This window comes from Sesamum indicum, linkage group LG8 (assembly GCF_026168435.1).
Source record: "Sesamum indicum cultivar Baizhima isolate 11 linkage group LG8, ASM2616843v1, whole genome shotgun sequence".
NCBI classification, from domain to species: Eukaryota; Viridiplantae; Streptophyta; class Magnoliopsida; order Lamiales; family Pedaliaceae; genus Sesamum; species Sesamum indicum.
In genome coordinates, this window is record NC_142664.1 from 577,684 (window position 1) to 594,681 (window position 16,998).

Consider the following 16,998-nt stretch of genomic DNA (forward strand, 5'->3'; position numbering starts at 1 on the left):
CGTTATGGGCAAGAGAGATCCCTTGCCGACTCTAAATCTGATGTTGTTAGAGGCAGGCATTGTCTTAATAACCATCGGCTCCACATGTGCATTTCATGACGAATTTGTAGTCCATGTGCCATCCTTAACTAAGGGGGATACCATGATGTCTAACCCTTTGAGTTCAAACCAAATCCCAGTTGCAGCAGAAAAGGAAAGGTGTGTGTGTGAGCTATTTTTCTTCAGCTGTTCACTTGTCTTGAGATTTTGAATTGGATGCAGCGTTTAAGAGGAATAGAGAGAGGAATTGGTTGAGATTGATGGTGGTAGGTCCGACCTTCAATTTAGGACACCAATGAAATGAATTGTGCATTTGTATAAGACAGGTTATGGATTCCACTTAATCAAATATTATGAACTCGCTTATCGCCTGTACATTTACCAACACTCATTTGCTCCATTTTGCACTTTGAAACAACTAAATTAATGCAGTGTTTATTTCGATTAGTATATTTCCTATTTCATTTTTTAAAAATATTAAAAACTATATATTTAATTTTATAATACTTCCACTAAGTAATATTATAATTGTTGATTAACTAGCATGATTTCAAAAAAATATATATATTATTAATTAATCAAATAATAATACGTGAACGAAATAATATAATTAATTAGATGATATAGCAAATAAATATAAAAATTTTAAAATAGTAAATATATGAAAGTGTAAATTTAATTATTATTAAATTATTCAAATTATTTTAAAACTCCAATATCAACTTTAAATATACAATTTTAAAAATAAACTAGAAACTGTAAAGTTGAATTAAATTATTACAATAAGGTATAGTAGTAAAAAATAAAGTTGGCCTAAAATAATAAGTCAACACACTAAAAGTACCATTTGAGATGCTTCTAACTTTTGGCCTAAAATATATTTTTCTTAATTGTTGTAGAAGCAGAAGCTAGCATTTCAAATACTACAAAAGTACTTTTAAGGAGCAAGAAACTGAAAAGTAATTTTCTTAGCTGTTTTAGAAGCAGAAGTCAGCATCCAAAACATTACAAAAGTACTTTTAGAGAGTAAAGAACTAAAAAAATGCTTTTCTTAACTGTTTCAAAAGTTGGCATCTTAAACACTACAAAAGTACTTTTAAGGAGCAAGAAACTGAAAAGCCCTTTTCTAAAGCGTTCGCAAGGGCTCCCTAAATTGGGGGATGGGGGGAGAAAGAGAAGATAACAGATAACGGTTGAAGAAATCTGGCTGGGGTCTACTAATGATCCGCATGAGACGTCCTATCTTTTGAGAAAGACCCAAAATTGTCAATTTACTAGTTTATTACTCTCGCTCTCGCTCGCGTGCGCTCATTACACTCTGAACATCGTATGTGTTAGGACTCTTTTAACACACATAATTCTGGAGTATCCAATGACCACAGATGTATACAATATCCGAAGTGTGGATACCGGTGGTCCTAAAAATGTGATCCTCCTCGTGCCTAAAATATTTGGAAATTTTTTATGTGTCATTTAATATATGGTCCTTAAGTTTAATTGATTAAGGAGGAATGAAGCTTCCGCAATAAAGATGATTAGGACTAGTAAGAAATGGACTGTTGAAAGTTTTTGTACTTGTTTTCTCTCTTAAGTTAAAAGTAAATAGAGTAGCTTTTGAAGTGAAGGGTTCAACTTAAAAGTGGTGCACCCACAATTAGTTTAGTGCCTTTTCATTTTACGTACTCAGCAAATATTATAGAGTAGTTTCCCATGCTGCGGGCCCTCTTCATTTGTTGCGTATTTATCTACCTATTTTTATGCACAATTCTCATGTGCATGCCTTTGTGTACCAATTCACTTCATCATTCTGTCCAGAAATTATTAAGTTTTGGATCTATCTTGAATGTAATTCCGCCCTCCTCTATCTGCTTTTTCAAAACCAAATGATGATGCTATTCACTATTATATTATTAGCCATGCTTCTTGCTTCTTTAATTTTTTCATCTAAATAACTCAACATTCATAATCATATTTTATTTACCATATTATCAATTGTTACGTAATTAAATATCCTAAAATGACAACACACCATGTATACCTTTATTTCTTTTCTTCTGTTTTATGTGGAAAAGGTTAGGTAGGGAAGTCTAGTATTTCTTAGATTTTGGGCCGTCTTCCGCTTCTGTGATGTCTCCGGTAAGTTTAGAATGTTTATCCATCTATAAGAGCTTACAAGCCGCTTACCACTTGGTTCACCCACTTTAAGCACCGTGTTATTTTTACATCCCAATTTAATATAATGTGTTTTCTCTTTTTATTTCTCGACTATTGACATAATAAAATTCAAGATAACAACGAATCCATACTATGTCAACTCCATATCTGAAGTTCAATCTATGGTTTCCCATGCCCCAAAATGTAAATAAAAAAGAAGAAGAAATCAATGATTGGTGCCGAGCAATAAGATTTCAGCAAATTTCAGTACATGCTCCATAGGGTATTGATGTATCAAAATTTCATGAACAGAATTCAGACTCAAGAAAGTATTGCTTTTGGAGTTATCTTATGAGAAGGCAATCTCAAGGTCCACAAAAACACTTGTTTCAAACTAAGCAATTAATCAAATTTAGCTCTAAAGCTATAAATCCCATTATCAATTTTAGCAGTCACATTGACTTTTTTCCTCACTTGATAGGGTTTAGCCCTTTCAATTTAGATATAGATTTCTCATTTTATGTATTCATTTGTCAAAATTTTCTTCTATTCTTTTCCTAATGAGATTAAATAGCTATGTAAAAACGAGGGTTTAGCCCTTGTCTTTATTCTTCAAACGTCTTTCCTGCTTATAACATAAAGAGACCAAATGCAGCAGCTTTGATCTTTGGATTTGCAGCGGCAGGCAGCAACCACTCTTTCTCATTGAAGTAGCCAAAGATGGCCTTGTGGTCCTTTGTTGTCGCACTACTGTTTTTAGCCGGAGCTTTCTTGCTATAATTATGACCACACAAAATGATTGATCAGGGACCATTCATCGTTTCTTACATAGTTTCAGTATAGAATGCCAGATGCAGGCAAGGATCCAAGATTCAGATTAATCATGATTCTTCTCTTTCCAATATTTGATTCTAGTTTTGATCTTGTTTCTTTGAAGTCTTGTTTTGATCTTATCACTAACATAAAATAGACACCAACCCATATTTATGAGATTCGAACTCATAATATTGTTATTGTAAGGTCTCAACCTCACTGCTCAAGTAAGACTATATTCGCTTAATGACATAAAATAATTATTAAGAAATAACAGTATGAGCTTCATGCATGAAATAATCACGTCCCATATTAACATGGTCACTCGAGGCCAAAGATTAATATTGAATTTAATTGGAGTGTTGAAGGGCTATCATTGTCAACGTCTCCAATCGTATTTCTGTACTGCGCAAGCTGATCATGATTTGACAGCGCACTCATATTTTATGGACTTGCATCACACATTATGATTTTCTTATTATCCTTGTTTTATAAAGAAGATGAACAAGTGCATGAGAAAGTGTTGTTCCCTAAATGTGGCAAAAGCGGCTCTACATAGAAAAATGCGATGAATTATCAATTCATTGACAAAAGAGAAAAGTGGTAATTCCTTTGGCCAATGATTATTTTTTAAGGATAAGTTCATCTTAGCTTAGGGAGTGTTGATTAGTTGTTCTTATGTTTATTTTAAGTAAATGGTTTGATAATAGCATATAACCACCAAAGTTAGATTCAACAAACCTTATGAAACTACCTTAATCAAATTTATTAATCCACTAATTAATTGCTCATCCTGCCTAACTAATTCTTATCTTATTGGACAATTCAATGGTTTGAGGTTAATATTTTTTTACGAAAAGTTTGTGTTTAAATCTGGGTGGATGTGTAGTTGGGATCGGTGTTTATGTAAAAAAGGATAAAGGAAAAAAGCCTCATACTTTCATGTTGTTCAATGTATATTATTGTGGTAAACACTAATTAACAACGAACGCATGACAACTCTTGGCCAATATTTTTACAAGTAGTCATAACTATAAATTATAATAAATATTTTAATTATATTATAATCATGGCAAATATTGGATAATCATTGTCAAAACTTATATTTTGTATTGATTTTATCTGATCATAGAAAATAGTACTAATTTACTATAATTATTTATAATATTGGAAATAATTCTCTTTCTTTTGTGATGGTTGCATTTGAATTAAAGTCATTGCTATGAATAAAGAATGAAAAGTTAAAATCTAGGATTAAGTTTGAAATAAAGAATCACAAAAGAACTCTAACAATAAAGAATCCTAGTCCTAACAAAACAAGTTATAATGCTAAAAACTCAAAAAAATGGCAAATATTGAAAAGTTCGATTAATCTCTAAACTATGCTATTTTCTTAAATTTTTTAGTAAAAATATATATTTATCTATCATTAATATTCTTGAATGAATACATTTATGTATTGATAAGCCTAAGTTACATATGCAATAGTACCAATAATTACTACTACAAAAATGTATAAAAGATCATTTGGCCATGCAAGTTCTCAATAATAATTTATGATCCATACATTTATCCAATTTACCTCGTAACACAAGATCATTAATTCAATCAGGTAAAACCTTGAAAATCTGTAGCAAAGGAAAATGTTCTAATTAAAAAAAAAAAAAAAAAAGAAAGAAAGGGGTCCCTTCCAACATGATTTTCTAATTAGAAAATCAATTAATTTAGGAACCAAAAACAAATATGGTTTATTTGATTTCATAAAAATCACGTTATTTACTGAAAAACTGAATAAAATGAGAGAAACAAATATCAGCAGCAGAGGCGTTTCCTGAATCCCATAATAGCCCAAGCATTTGGACATAAAAATGGCAGTACGTGGTGAGTGATGTTGTCAACTCAATTAGCGCATGCATGGTGGAAACTGGAACCACTCCCCCACCATTCACACAACCCTCCAAATTTTCAATCTGCAATCATTTGTACTATAAAATCCCCAGTTGCCACCTGAATCAAATGTGCATAAATTAAGTTGTGGAAATTATTTAATTTCTAACACCATCTGCTGATACTAATATAAATTTATATATTATATCACCAATTAAATATTGTATTTATATGTATAGTGAATATTGTACTTATTCGCTAATCAAATATGTATAGTAATTGCATCAGCATGACCTAAGTAGAAGCTATTCTCTCAATTAATTAAAGCAACTATAAAATCATTCATAATTCTGTTTGTACGTAAAAAAGAAACTTTTAATTCAAATCAAATTTAATCGAATTAAAACCAACGACGTACACGAATGAAGAAACGTCATCGTGTATATTTTATTCTTGGATTTGTTTACATTAAATCAATGAGATAAGTTCCCGTACAGTTTAGGATTCTTCTTGGTGTAAGATTTACAAGAATGCAGAAAATGGTACCAACGGCACTTATGAGAAATATGAAAGATGATAGAGAAGAAATATGAAAGATGGCAACAAATTCTTAGGCAGCAAAAGTTGTACCTGGGACACAGAAAATTGGTTACGATTTTATGTGAATCATAGATTTAGACTTGATTAAATGATCACCATGAGTCCATACATACTTGTAGTTTGATCGGGCTGGACTGGGAACATATGGTCTATGTATGACCTTCAGGTCCACATCACAATGCATTTGTCATGCAATATAAAAGAGTCGTCAATCACATGATAAATATAATAACATTTTCAATACGTAAACTTGATGTGATTAGACCTAATTCATATTATAAAAGAAAAAAAGATTCTTATATTTATTACGTACACGAGGCAAATTAGAACTAAAAGCAGCATGCATGATAGCTAAGTATGAAGCTACGGCACTGATTAAGTTGGAAGCCCTGAAAAATGGGGTGTGAGAGTGGGTGGTGTGGTGAATCAAAAACATGAAGGTTATGAGATGCAGCATGTTGTGGTAGGTAGATAGCATAGCAAGGTGGGTGCAGCCATCCCACCAACCATACTATTTCTGGGGTAGGAATTTAAGGGAGAGGAGATGTGTGTTTCCATTTATTCTGGTACAAAGCTGATCTTCATCAAGTTTACCTTCTTCTGCAGGCTTTATCTTTAGTGTCCACTAGGAAGGAATATTTCACAAATTTCATTCAAGATTTACTAGCTAGCTACCTACTCACATCACCTACATCAAATCATACGTTCATTCACGGACCATTTAATTGAGTTGTCCTTACTTCTCTTTAAGAGAGGTTTGGGTTCACACTCCTACCCCTATTGTCCTATTAAGATCTGACTTTTTAGTGCAATTCGGCCTGTGATTTATTGGGCCACAAGCAGTCGCAGTATGTACTGCTTGTAATGGATTATGTTTCCTCTTCGATTTAAGGCCCAGCCCATTACTTGATTTCCAATTGAGAATTGAACTACACTTGTTTTCTTTTTTCAATTTTCAATTATTTATTGACTTGGGCTCCATCACCATGGTATCCTTCCCTTTTGCTGCCATTAATTTTATATTTGAATGTTAGACTTGTAGAAAGCTTTCTTAGTATAAAGAAAGAAAAATATGGTGTAAAGCAAGAGGCGCATGCGACTTTGGAGCTTTTGGACAGTGTAAGTCCAAAGTTTAGTAATTTGGCAGTGTAGTTGGACGGTAAAATTTCAAACAGTTATATTTTTTAATCATTGTGAGGGGCTATTGATCGTCGTGAAATTTTATCATTTCAACCATCCTCCTAACGAATCTTTATTCTTTCTTTTTTTTCTTTTTTGTGAATTTCACATATTTTATTTTTGTTTATGTAGTTATCTTTTGGGTTTAATATTTTATAAGAATATTGCTACCGTAGTAGGGGACTTTTGGGCCGAGTCTCATAAGTTTTTTAAACAGTCCAAATTTTAGTTAGTTCTAAGCTTGTTAGAACTATTTTCTTTAAATAGCTAATAACTTTGTTAAGAAACTTATTCAATAATAAGCTATTTTTCCATTCCAACATGAGTTTTCTAGAATACAAGAAATGTATTCTCGTTATTTTTTACTTTCAATTACTTCCGCTCCATCAAGGATTCACTTGGATCACTCATCAAGTGATGTGGAACATTGAATTGTGTCAATTCAAGAAAGATAGTACAACTCAAATGATAAATTATGTCAGTCATGTCAGGTCAATCCATATAAAAACACGCAAATTTTTTTAGAATTCAATAATTTCCTTACCGTTTTAAAATATTTTAAATATTTTATTCAAATAATTGGAACAATATGTGAGCAGGAACAATATTTTTTAGTCATAATAAAATTCATTTTTTCCTCTCTCTCTCTCTTTTGAAGTAAATCTTGATCCAAGCCAAGAGCATCAACCTCAGGCAAGCAAATTTTGTTAATGCTAATCCTATAGAATATGTAATAATGAGAATCTAGAGTGACAAATCCACACTAAAAATATAAAAATATAAAAAAGAAAAAAGAAAAAAGAAAAAAGAAAAAGAGATTCATGGATGAACAACTTTGTCAAAATTGATTGTTCTCTTCACATTTTGGAGGGAAAGAATATACACTTTAAGGTGGGGCCTTATCAATTAATAATGTTGGGATTTTACATTTACAATCAAGAATGCAGGAATTATTTTTTTTTATCTTGTTTAAATGTATATATTGATTTGAAGTATTGATATATTAAAATTAATTTTCAAATTCTAATATATTAAATAATATAATAAGTTGCATATTATGAGAAAAAGAAAACACTATTGTCCATCAAATTTTAGAAAAAATTGCAAAGGTTGGAAAATTGTGAACCGAAAAAATAATTGGAGGCGGTGTTACTTTTTCTTTTTCTTTCTTGCGTTTGTTTTTGTTGTCAAAGTTACACATTTTGTGTTGTAAAAATTCAAACTTTAGAGTGGAATTTGACAGGCTTTGTGGGCAGCCTCCTCGTGGACTGTGAAATTAACACCAATCCACAGCTTCAAAAAAGTCCAACTAATCATACTCAATCCAATTTTTTAAAGCTACAAATTGCTTTTTAATGCTGTAATTAATTTAGTACTACTCAGAATAGCTGTGCCTGTGCGGCGGTAGACCCCATACAGATACAATCCAATACACACGCCCACAAATTATTGTATACTACCCTCTCTACAAACTTCAATGTTACTTCACCTATCAACACTAATTACACTTCACCACTATAAACACCACAAGGAATACACATACCTTTGCAATTTGGTAATATGATTAAATTGGACAAATAAATTGCATATTCTTTTAGGGATGAATAGTAATTTATTTCTTCTAATATTGTAAATGAGAAAATTACTCTTTATTAAAAAAAATAACAATTTAACCTCTATATTTCTTAAAAGTTAAGCAATTTACATTCCTATACAATGAAGTAAATTGTTTCAATTTAAAAAGCATATGAATGTAAATTGTTGTATTTTAAAAGATGAAAAGAGGTAAATTATTTTTTTGTATGGGGTGATTTGTCTATTTGCAGTATCATAGGGGGTTACTTGCACTTTTTCCTCTTCTCTAGTAAGTCCGATTATACTTGATTTGACTCGATCCGGTTATTTGTATTTTAAATTTTAATCACTCTATCATCACATTCAAATTCTATCACGTGGATTTGTATAAGCGTTGATATATGGACGCCCTATATATATTAGGGGGGGCTCCAGTGTAAGAAACATGTTATTTTCAGCATTAATCGAGATCTTCCTTTAGAGTAGTTTTTACCTTCGACTTGACTTGAGTTGAACTCTAAAGAATTTTGCTACAACTACTCTAGCAAATATAATGATCTTGGTTCCTGGTTGTCTGAATACTTATAGATTAAGGTCTTATATATTTAGCGTTCGTGGGTATTTAGCATACCAGCGATTTTGACCCGAATCAACATGAATTATGTACTTAATTTAATTCTTATACATTTTTTATATAAATTAGTATATGTTTCTTAATTAAAAATGGGTATACAAATAAAGAAACATATGCAGTTTTTCAGACTTTGTTAAAATCGAGAAGTGGAATTTGTTCATTGAATAAAACATTTGGTTTAGTTTATAAAGTGAGAGGTATGAAGAAGGCGATTAAAGAAGAAAAGCAGCTCGAATCTTGGATAAAAGGACAATTCAATTCCCCTGTCCTCTCTCTCTCTCTATCATTTTCTCACTCTTCTCCTCTCTCTCTCTCTCAGACGCGGTCTGGTTCCACTGTAGACTGTACTTCCTCTGCTTCACACACACACACACACACATACTGTCTGAAAGAGAGAGAGAGAGATAGAGGGAGCATTCGACATTAAAGATGGTGCAGAGCTCAACGAAATGCAAATGGGTTTCAGTGTTGGTGTTTCTCTTTGCTTTCTCTGCTGCTGCTGCCGTAGTTGAAGATGGTATCTCTCTCTCTCTCCCACCCCATTACCAGTCTTAATTAGTTCTTGTATTGTGGGTTCTTTGGATGTTTATGTATATGGGATCTGAGAAGTTGAGTTCACTGCGCCATATCTATAGATTTCAGTGCGATGGATGTGAAGTTAATATTGCTGTTTATATGTTGGTACTATAATAATGCCCACAGCCAAATTGAAGATATCCCCTAGTGATGAAAATGTGAGTGAACAAATGTATTAATTTGGGTTGTTTTCTGCTATGTTTCCTAATTCTGTTGGATTTATGAAGATCCAGTGTGGTGCAGTTGAGTGCAATGTGCAATGAGCAATGAATGATTATACTAGTAGTGTGAGTGTGAATGTTTCACGCTTTCAATATTGTTGGCCCACTCACACCCACACCCACACCCATTATTATTAAGCTTCACACTTCCTTTCAAAACACTGAAATCTTCCTCCAGATTTCAGTAACACTAAAACTAAGACAAATGCCCATAAATGAAGGCTAATGCACAGTGTTAGGACGGACGTCAAAGCTGTTTGGTTTTGGATTGGGATAGGAGCAGGTTTATGGGTTAATGGGCCGGTGGGCTCTCTCTCTCACTCATGTTGGAAATCGAACTCGCCGACGCCCAATAACACACTCCAAATTTTGGTTTAACGCAACTTTAAGCTGCTGCTGATGTATACTTCTTAATTTATTGGTGTCACTGTCACCTCATATGTCTGCCTATACCTATATCATCCCATTCCCATCTCCAAAAATCTTATGCCCCTTCCCTTTCCAATATGTTTCACTTCCATTTTTACTCGTTACTCTTTTACAAAAAAACTTAAATATATTTTTACTTATTTACAAAATACATATCTCACTACCCTATAACAAATTTAATATTTAACCATCATTAGTTGCTTAAAAATAATAACTACATGGCTGATTGTTATAATAAAAATATTTATTATAACTTATAACTATATAAAAAATAGTTGTCATTGTGGATAACTTAAAATTTTTGCATCGATTTCTGTTTAATTATAATTAATAATAATTATTTATTATGATTTTGGTTTATTATTAATAAAATGATAGTGAATAATAAATTTTCTTGTTCTTGGGATGTTAGTTATGTTCATTTCTTTTTTATGTTATCGTATCAAACCAATCATTTATGGTTTTTATACCTCGTTTAAATTAATGCATCCTCACAAATACTTTCCATTTGTTTTAAATGTTTTAGAACAAAATGACCTCACGGCCAATGTCAACTGTTAATTGCAGGCGCACTTGTGAATGGTGACTTCGAGACCCCACCGTCCGGCGGATTCTCTTCGGACGGCGGAGTTTCCGACGGCCCAGCCGTAATCCCCAGCTGGAAAACTAATGGAACTGTGGAGCTAGTTGAGTCCGGGCAAAAACAGGGTGGGATGATCCTCATCGTACCACAGGGTGCACACGCTGTTCGCCTTGGGAACGACGCCGAGATCAGCCAGGAAGTCAAGGTGGAGAAGGGCTCGCTCTACTCCGTCACGTTCAGCGCGGCCCGCACGTGCGCGCAGCTAGAGTCACTGAATGTGTCTGTTCCCCCCGCGTCACAGACCATCGATCTGCAGACTCTGTACAGTGTTCAGGGCTGGGATTCGTACGCGTGGGCTTTTCAGGCGGAGGAGGAGGATGTGCGGGTGGTGTTCAGAAATCCTGGCATGGAGGACGACCCCACTTGTGGACCCATCATTGATGACATCGCTATCAAGAAGCTGTTCGTGCCGGATAAGCCCAAAGGTTAGTCAGGTCATTTTCTTGTCAACTTTGCTGACAGTGGGTATACGTTATGGACGGTGGATCTAGCCCATATGAACTTGGGCCATTCATCTCTTGTCGCAGTATTGACATTTATTTTTCACGAGCATACATGAGCCCAAGATGAACACAGAGATCTGTTTCCTATAGCTTTTTAACTCTGAATTGAATTTTTTATATAAATCTTATTCTATCTTCTAACTCATTTAGTAGAAAATGAAATAGGCGAAAATTCAATCGGAATTATACTCCCTGTGTAAGATGTATAAGTCAAGCATCAAAAGCTGTTTGCGGTTTTCACTTGGGTTGTTGAGATTACTATGATATGCAGATAATGCAGTTGTCAACGGAGATTTTGAGGAAGGGCCATGGATGTTCAGAAACGAGTCGCTCGGAGTACTGCTCCCCACCAACCTTGATGAAGATACATCCTCTCTCCCAGGTTGGATTGTTGAATCAAACAGAGCTGTCCGCTACATCGACTCCTATCATTTCACGGTCCCGGGAGGCAAACGAGCCATCGAGCTGCTCTCCGGGAAGGAAGGCATAATCTCGCAAATGGTGGAAACCAAACCTAACAAGCCTTATCGACTGACATTCTCATTGGGACACGCAGGGGACGCCTGCAAGCAGCCGCTGGCCGTCATGGCATTTGCTGGTGACCAGGCTCAAAACATACACTACACGCCCGATTCGAATTCCACGTTTCAGTCCGCGAATGTCAACTTCACTGCCAAGGCGGAAAGGACACGGATCGCCTTCTACAGCGTGTATTACAACACGAGAACTGATGATATGAGCTCGTTGTGTGGTCCGGTGGTGGATGATGTAAGAGTTGAGCAGTCAGGGTCAATAAGAATTAGGATGGGGGGATTGGGATTGTTTTTGTGCTTCCAGTTGCTATTTATGGTTTTGTTTTAGATAGAAGGGTGTTAGTGGTATTTGTGGCTTGATGATATATGTTTATGGTGCATGCATGGCGATGTTGGCAAACCAATTCCCATGTTGACGTTGTATTGCGTTTAAGTTTTTTTGGGTTTTCCGTTGATGGAAATGATATGTTGGTCAGCTTAATTGAGTCAACCTTGCATGCAAATAAATAAATTAGTCAACCATCGTTATTAGAGAATGTCGTGATAATATCTTTGAGCACTTATTTTATTATGCAATATCTAATAAAGTAAATAAGAGAAGTTATTATGAATTATTATTTATAAATGTAAAAAGAAAAAAAATAAAACTTATCAACTAATTGAATCACTATCATCATCGTTATTATGAGATATATTCTTTCAAATATTGATTTCCATGCAATTCTATGGTAACACTAAAATTAGGAAACTCATCACGGTCAATAATAGTAACATTAGTAGGGAGAAAGTCAAAATAGACTAGGAATTTTTTGTATCAGCGCAACATAATATTTTTCAGGCTATGTACTCCTGTTTAGGATTATATCCTTTTTCATTTGCTATTTTTTGCAGCCCCATCTTTTTATATTTCAAATTATTTTTTATTTACATGAGAATAATAGGCTAAATTGAAATCATTAAAAAAAAGCCTATAAAATCATTTACACTGTCAAATTGGAATAGGTTATAATCACTAAATTACAAATAAATTTATTCCAATAAGTAATTAGAATCTTTAAATAAGTACTAATAATTGCTATAACTATTAAATTATTTAATAAATTTATCTCAATATTTAATTAAATTCTATTAAATAGTTATATATTTAGTTCAAAAATGTATCAAATTGCAGGTGGCAAAATGAAGTTGATTAGAATTGTTCACAATTACAAAAGTATAGGACTTGGGTGGACGGCTTCAATATTTCTATCTAACTATAAATAGATAAGCTTACAATATTAATCTATTATTGTGGTCCTTGTGGAACTTATATCGCTTGGGCTACTCTATCAATGAGCTCCGGACAGACTGTTCTTGGACTTAATTGATGATTATACTACTTAGCTACATGTTACGTATAAGTAAACTGATATTAACATCAACTACCACAAAATTAGTGAAAATCAAGTTGCAAGTCTTTGGGATCAGCGAACTTAGTGCTACTGTGTGCGCCCAATGTCCTAAAATTGGCTAATTAAATGCTGAGGTCGTTCTCTAGACATAGATAAATGTGACATGTATAGATTCTTGTTCAAGAAATTCATTCGAAAAAGACATATAGATCAATTCGATCTTCAATGAGGATAATTTTATTTTGAAAAAATTAATAAATAAATTAGGCAAGGATGGTGGTTTACTTAATTCTTGTGGCTATCATTTTTAGTTCCAAAATCTTTTTAATTTTCTGTTTCTTGCCAGTCTACTGGCCCATAAGAAATTGGGGAAGTAACCTGGCAATAGCTTTATCCTTGAGGAGAGAACGGTACAAGTCATCTACAGCCAATTTGGTTAAGATTCCACCTCGTTATCTCACGTTTTTGGGTCATTTGATTGATTGATGGTGTACTATCTCGTGATCTTGGCATGCTTGTTCCTGACCTGTCCTTTGTTTTTTAGTTGACAAGTTCGGCGTTTTTCCAAGTGTCGGGCTACATTGTTGATTGGCAATGAATTCGGGCGCTCGGTGGAGCCGTTGTTAGCTTACTTTTGCTGCCAGCTTGACAAAGAAAAAGATGCAGCACAAAAACAGAGTTACAGCACCTGTTCCTTAAGCATAAGCATTCTTTCTTATGCATAATTGTCCAGAAATTCTCACATGCCCAACACAATTGCAAAACCCCACTAACTCTAGGAATTGAATTCACTTATAAATTCAGAAATTCTAATTCAAACTGATTCTTCGTAAAAAAAAAAAAAAAAAAAAAAAATCTATAGAAAAAGGGGTAGAGTCTAAGGCAACCCTTCTAGCACTTGATTAGGCACTTAATCTGACTATCCCATCTTTTTGAATTCAAACTTCACATCCTTTTTCAACGCTACAAAGCCACTTCCCTCACCCTGCAAATAAATTCAGATTTGGTCTCCTCGCTCAGCTTTTACCACTACCATTTATGCATCGCTGATTTCGGTTCATCTTTATATTGACCCACTCTCCCACCTCCCACCTCTCATCTCCCCTTTCCTCGTAACCAACTTCGCATTAACGCCCAAATCAGAGAGGGAGTGAAGATGGAACTCAAATGGGGTATGTTTACCCCTTACCTTCCCTACTTCGTCTCCGTGTTAGCTCTTATTCTCCTCATTGAGCAAATCTCTTACCTCAAGAAGAAACGATTCTTGCCAGGCCCAACGCTTGTTTTCCCCTTCATAGGCAACGCCATTCCCTTGGTCACAAACCCCACCAATTTCTGGGACCTCCAGTCCTCCTACGCCAAGTCCACCCCTTTAGGTATCTCCGCCAATTACATCATCGGCCGCTACATCCTCTACATTTACTCCACCGACCTCTCCCACAAAGTCTTCGCCAACGTCCGCCCCGACGCCTTCCACCTCGTCGGCCACCCTTTCGGCAAGAAGCTCTTCGGCGAACACAACTTAATCTACATGTTTGGGCAGCAACATAAAGACTTGCGTCGTCAGATTGCCCCCAATTTCACCCCCAGAGCACTCCAAACTTACACCGATATCCAACAGCGGATTATTCTCAAACACCTCGAGTCCTGGTGCAATAAATCAAAAGGCCAGTCAATCCCACTTCGCATCCTCTGCCGCGACATGAATTTGGAAACCTCACAAACGGTTTTTGTGGGCCCTTACTTAAATGAGGAGTCCCGTAAAAGGTTTAATGTAGATTACAATTTCTTCAACGTCGGCTTGATGAAGCTCCCCATTGATTTACCGGGGTTTGCCTTCAGAAACGCGAGGTTGGCTGTGGAGAGACTCGTTGAGACGCTTGCCGGTTGTGCGGAGGAGAGCGAGAAGAAGATGAAATCCGGAGAAGAACCAACGTGCCTGATTGACTTCTGGATGCAAGAAAACTTGAGGGACCTATCGGAAAAGCCGTTGGAATATAGCTACAAAGAAATCGGTGGCCATTTGTTTGACTTTTTGTTCGCCGCACAGGACGCCTCAACTTCTTCTTTACTGTGGGCAGTGGCTTATTTGGGCTCTCATCCACATGTACTGGAGAAGGTGAGAAAAGAGGTGGCCAAGTACTGGATGCCGGAAGACAACTCCATTATCAGAAGCGAGCAGCTGAGGGAGATGAAGTACACAGAGGCGGTGGCGCGTGAGGTTGTGAGGATCAGAGCTCCGGCAACTATGGTTCCACACATTGCCGGGGTGGATTTCGAGTTGACAGAGAATTATGTGATTCCAAAGGGCACAATCGTCTTTCCATCTGTTTTTGACTCGTCTTTTCAGGGGTTTACGGACCCGGAGGCGTTCGACCCGGATCGGTTCACGGAGGAGAGGCAGGAGGACCGGGTCTATAAAAAGAACTTTTTAGCTTTTGGGGCTGGGGCCCACCAGTGCGTGGGCCAGAGGTACGCTATTAATCACCTGATGTTGTTCATTGCCATGTTTACCACGTTGGTGGATTTCGAGCGGGACAGAACCGACGGCTGCGATGAAATCGCTTATGTCCCGACGATTGTTCCAAAGGACGACTGCAGGGTATTTCTGTCACGGAGATGTGCCCAATTTCGGTGTGCCTCGTGATCGAAATGCGCTTTGTATCTGATTGTTTTGTTGGAGATGGATGTTGCGTTGCTGGGGGTGGTTAGTGTCAACGACCAAAAAGAATATTAAGTGTACAATTGTCTTGAGAGAGAAAAACAGAAAACAAAAGGAATTGATTGGGTGGCAAATATTTGGGGGTGTTGTGTGGGAGGAATTATTGTTGTAAAAAAGAAAACAATTAAAATTAGTGTTTAAAACTTTGGCTGTTTTTGATTCATTATTCAAAGAAATAAAATTATGATGGTTGTGGATTTGTTTATTCTGTCTATCAATTTGTATAACGAAATAAGTTGGCATCTAGCTGGCAATTTAGAGTGGAGACGAGTTGAGTTTGGCCAAAATTTCAAGTTCAAGCTCTTATGATGTATATATTGTATTGTGTTCTAAATACAAATTCAACTTAATCTTAAATAAAATTAATAAATTTGGTAATTGAAATTCTAACATGTCACAAAATATTTTTCTTTTTCCATCAACATGAATATTGTCTAGTTGTTTATTTAATAAATAAATTAATTTTCTCATATGCTCTTTTTTTAAACAACACGTAAAATATTTTATTGATGCGGTTAAAATTGAAGATTGTTGTTAAATTTATTTGATAGGTGATGTGAAATTCTTATAATAAATGAGCCACTTTTCCAATTTGCAAGTAACTTTTGATTTGTCTATTTCTGCAACACAAATATAGGTGTCAAAAACATGCACATTCCTTGGATTCCTCGCCTCTATTTAACTCTATCTCTACTTCCCTTACTTTTTTTCTTTTTATTATTTGTAAAATTCTTGACCCAGATAATTATATTATCCTTCTTATTACAAGTTAATAATATTTATTTTTGTCTTTTGTTTAATTACTATGAAGTGAGTGTTTAATGACAAGTAATTTTCTTTGATTTTTCGTTTTATTTTCTCTCATGAGGTCTTTCTAAATTTATCCTACTCACTTTGTGCTTTGCACATGATGAAATTCCAAAATTAATATAATATATCAATTTGATGCATACAACTTACACTCATTGAAGCCAATTGACATAAAAGACAAAATACCAAAAATTGATCCAATCCAGAGGCCCAGCAATAAACGGCCTGTATGCCCAAATAATCAAACAAAATAGCAGGCCCCGTAAACAAAAAGCCCGTTATACGACAC

At 35.1% G+C, this 16,998-nt stretch overlaps 2 protein-coding genes across 2 annotated transcripts; both read left to right on the forward strand.

Moving 5' to 3' along the window:
* The first annotated feature begins 9,107 nt into the window (after positions 1-9,107).
* Positions 9,108-12,276, forward strand: LOC105167296 (choice-of-anchor C domain protein, putative (Protein of unknown function, DUF642)). The gene is made up of 3 exons (XM_011086950.3): positions 9,108-9,398; positions 10,675-11,175; positions 11,525-12,276. The coding sequence occupies exons 1-3, from the start codon at positions 9,311-9,313 to the stop codon at positions 12,112-12,114; spliced, it is 1,179 nt and encodes a 392-aa protein (XP_011085252.1). The 5' UTR covers positions 9,108-9,310; the 3' UTR covers positions 12,115-12,276.
* Positions 12,277-13,914: 1,638 nt separating this feature from the next.
* Positions 13,915-16,104, forward strand: LOC105167297 (cytochrome P450 710A11). The gene has a single exon (XM_011086951.3). The coding sequence runs from the start codon at positions 14,334-14,336 to the stop codon at positions 15,822-15,824; it is 1,491 nt and encodes a 496-aa protein (XP_011085253.1). The 5' UTR covers positions 13,915-14,333; the 3' UTR covers positions 15,825-16,104.
* Positions 16,105-16,998: the final 894 nt, after the last annotated feature.

What these genes read in the sequence shown, in the direction of transcription:
- LOC105167296 (XM_011086950.3), top strand. Translation starts at nt 9,311, where the DNA reads ATGGTGCAGAGCTCAACGAAATGCAAATGGGTTTCAGTGTTGGTGTTT. An exon ending in TGCTGCCGTAGTTGAAGATG is followed by an intron (nt 9,399 to 10,674) that starts GTATCTCTCTCT and finishes TGTTAATTGCAG; the next exon opens with GCGCACTTGTGAATGGTGAC. An exon ending in CGTGCCGGATAAGCCCAAAG is followed by an intron (nt 11,176 to 11,524) that starts GTTAGTCAGGTC and finishes TATGATATGCAG; the next exon opens with ATAATGCAGTTGTCAACGGA.
- LOC105167297 (XM_011086951.3), top strand. Translation starts at nt 14,334, where the DNA reads ATGGAACTCAAATGGGGTATGTTTACCCCTTACCTTCCCTACTTCGTC.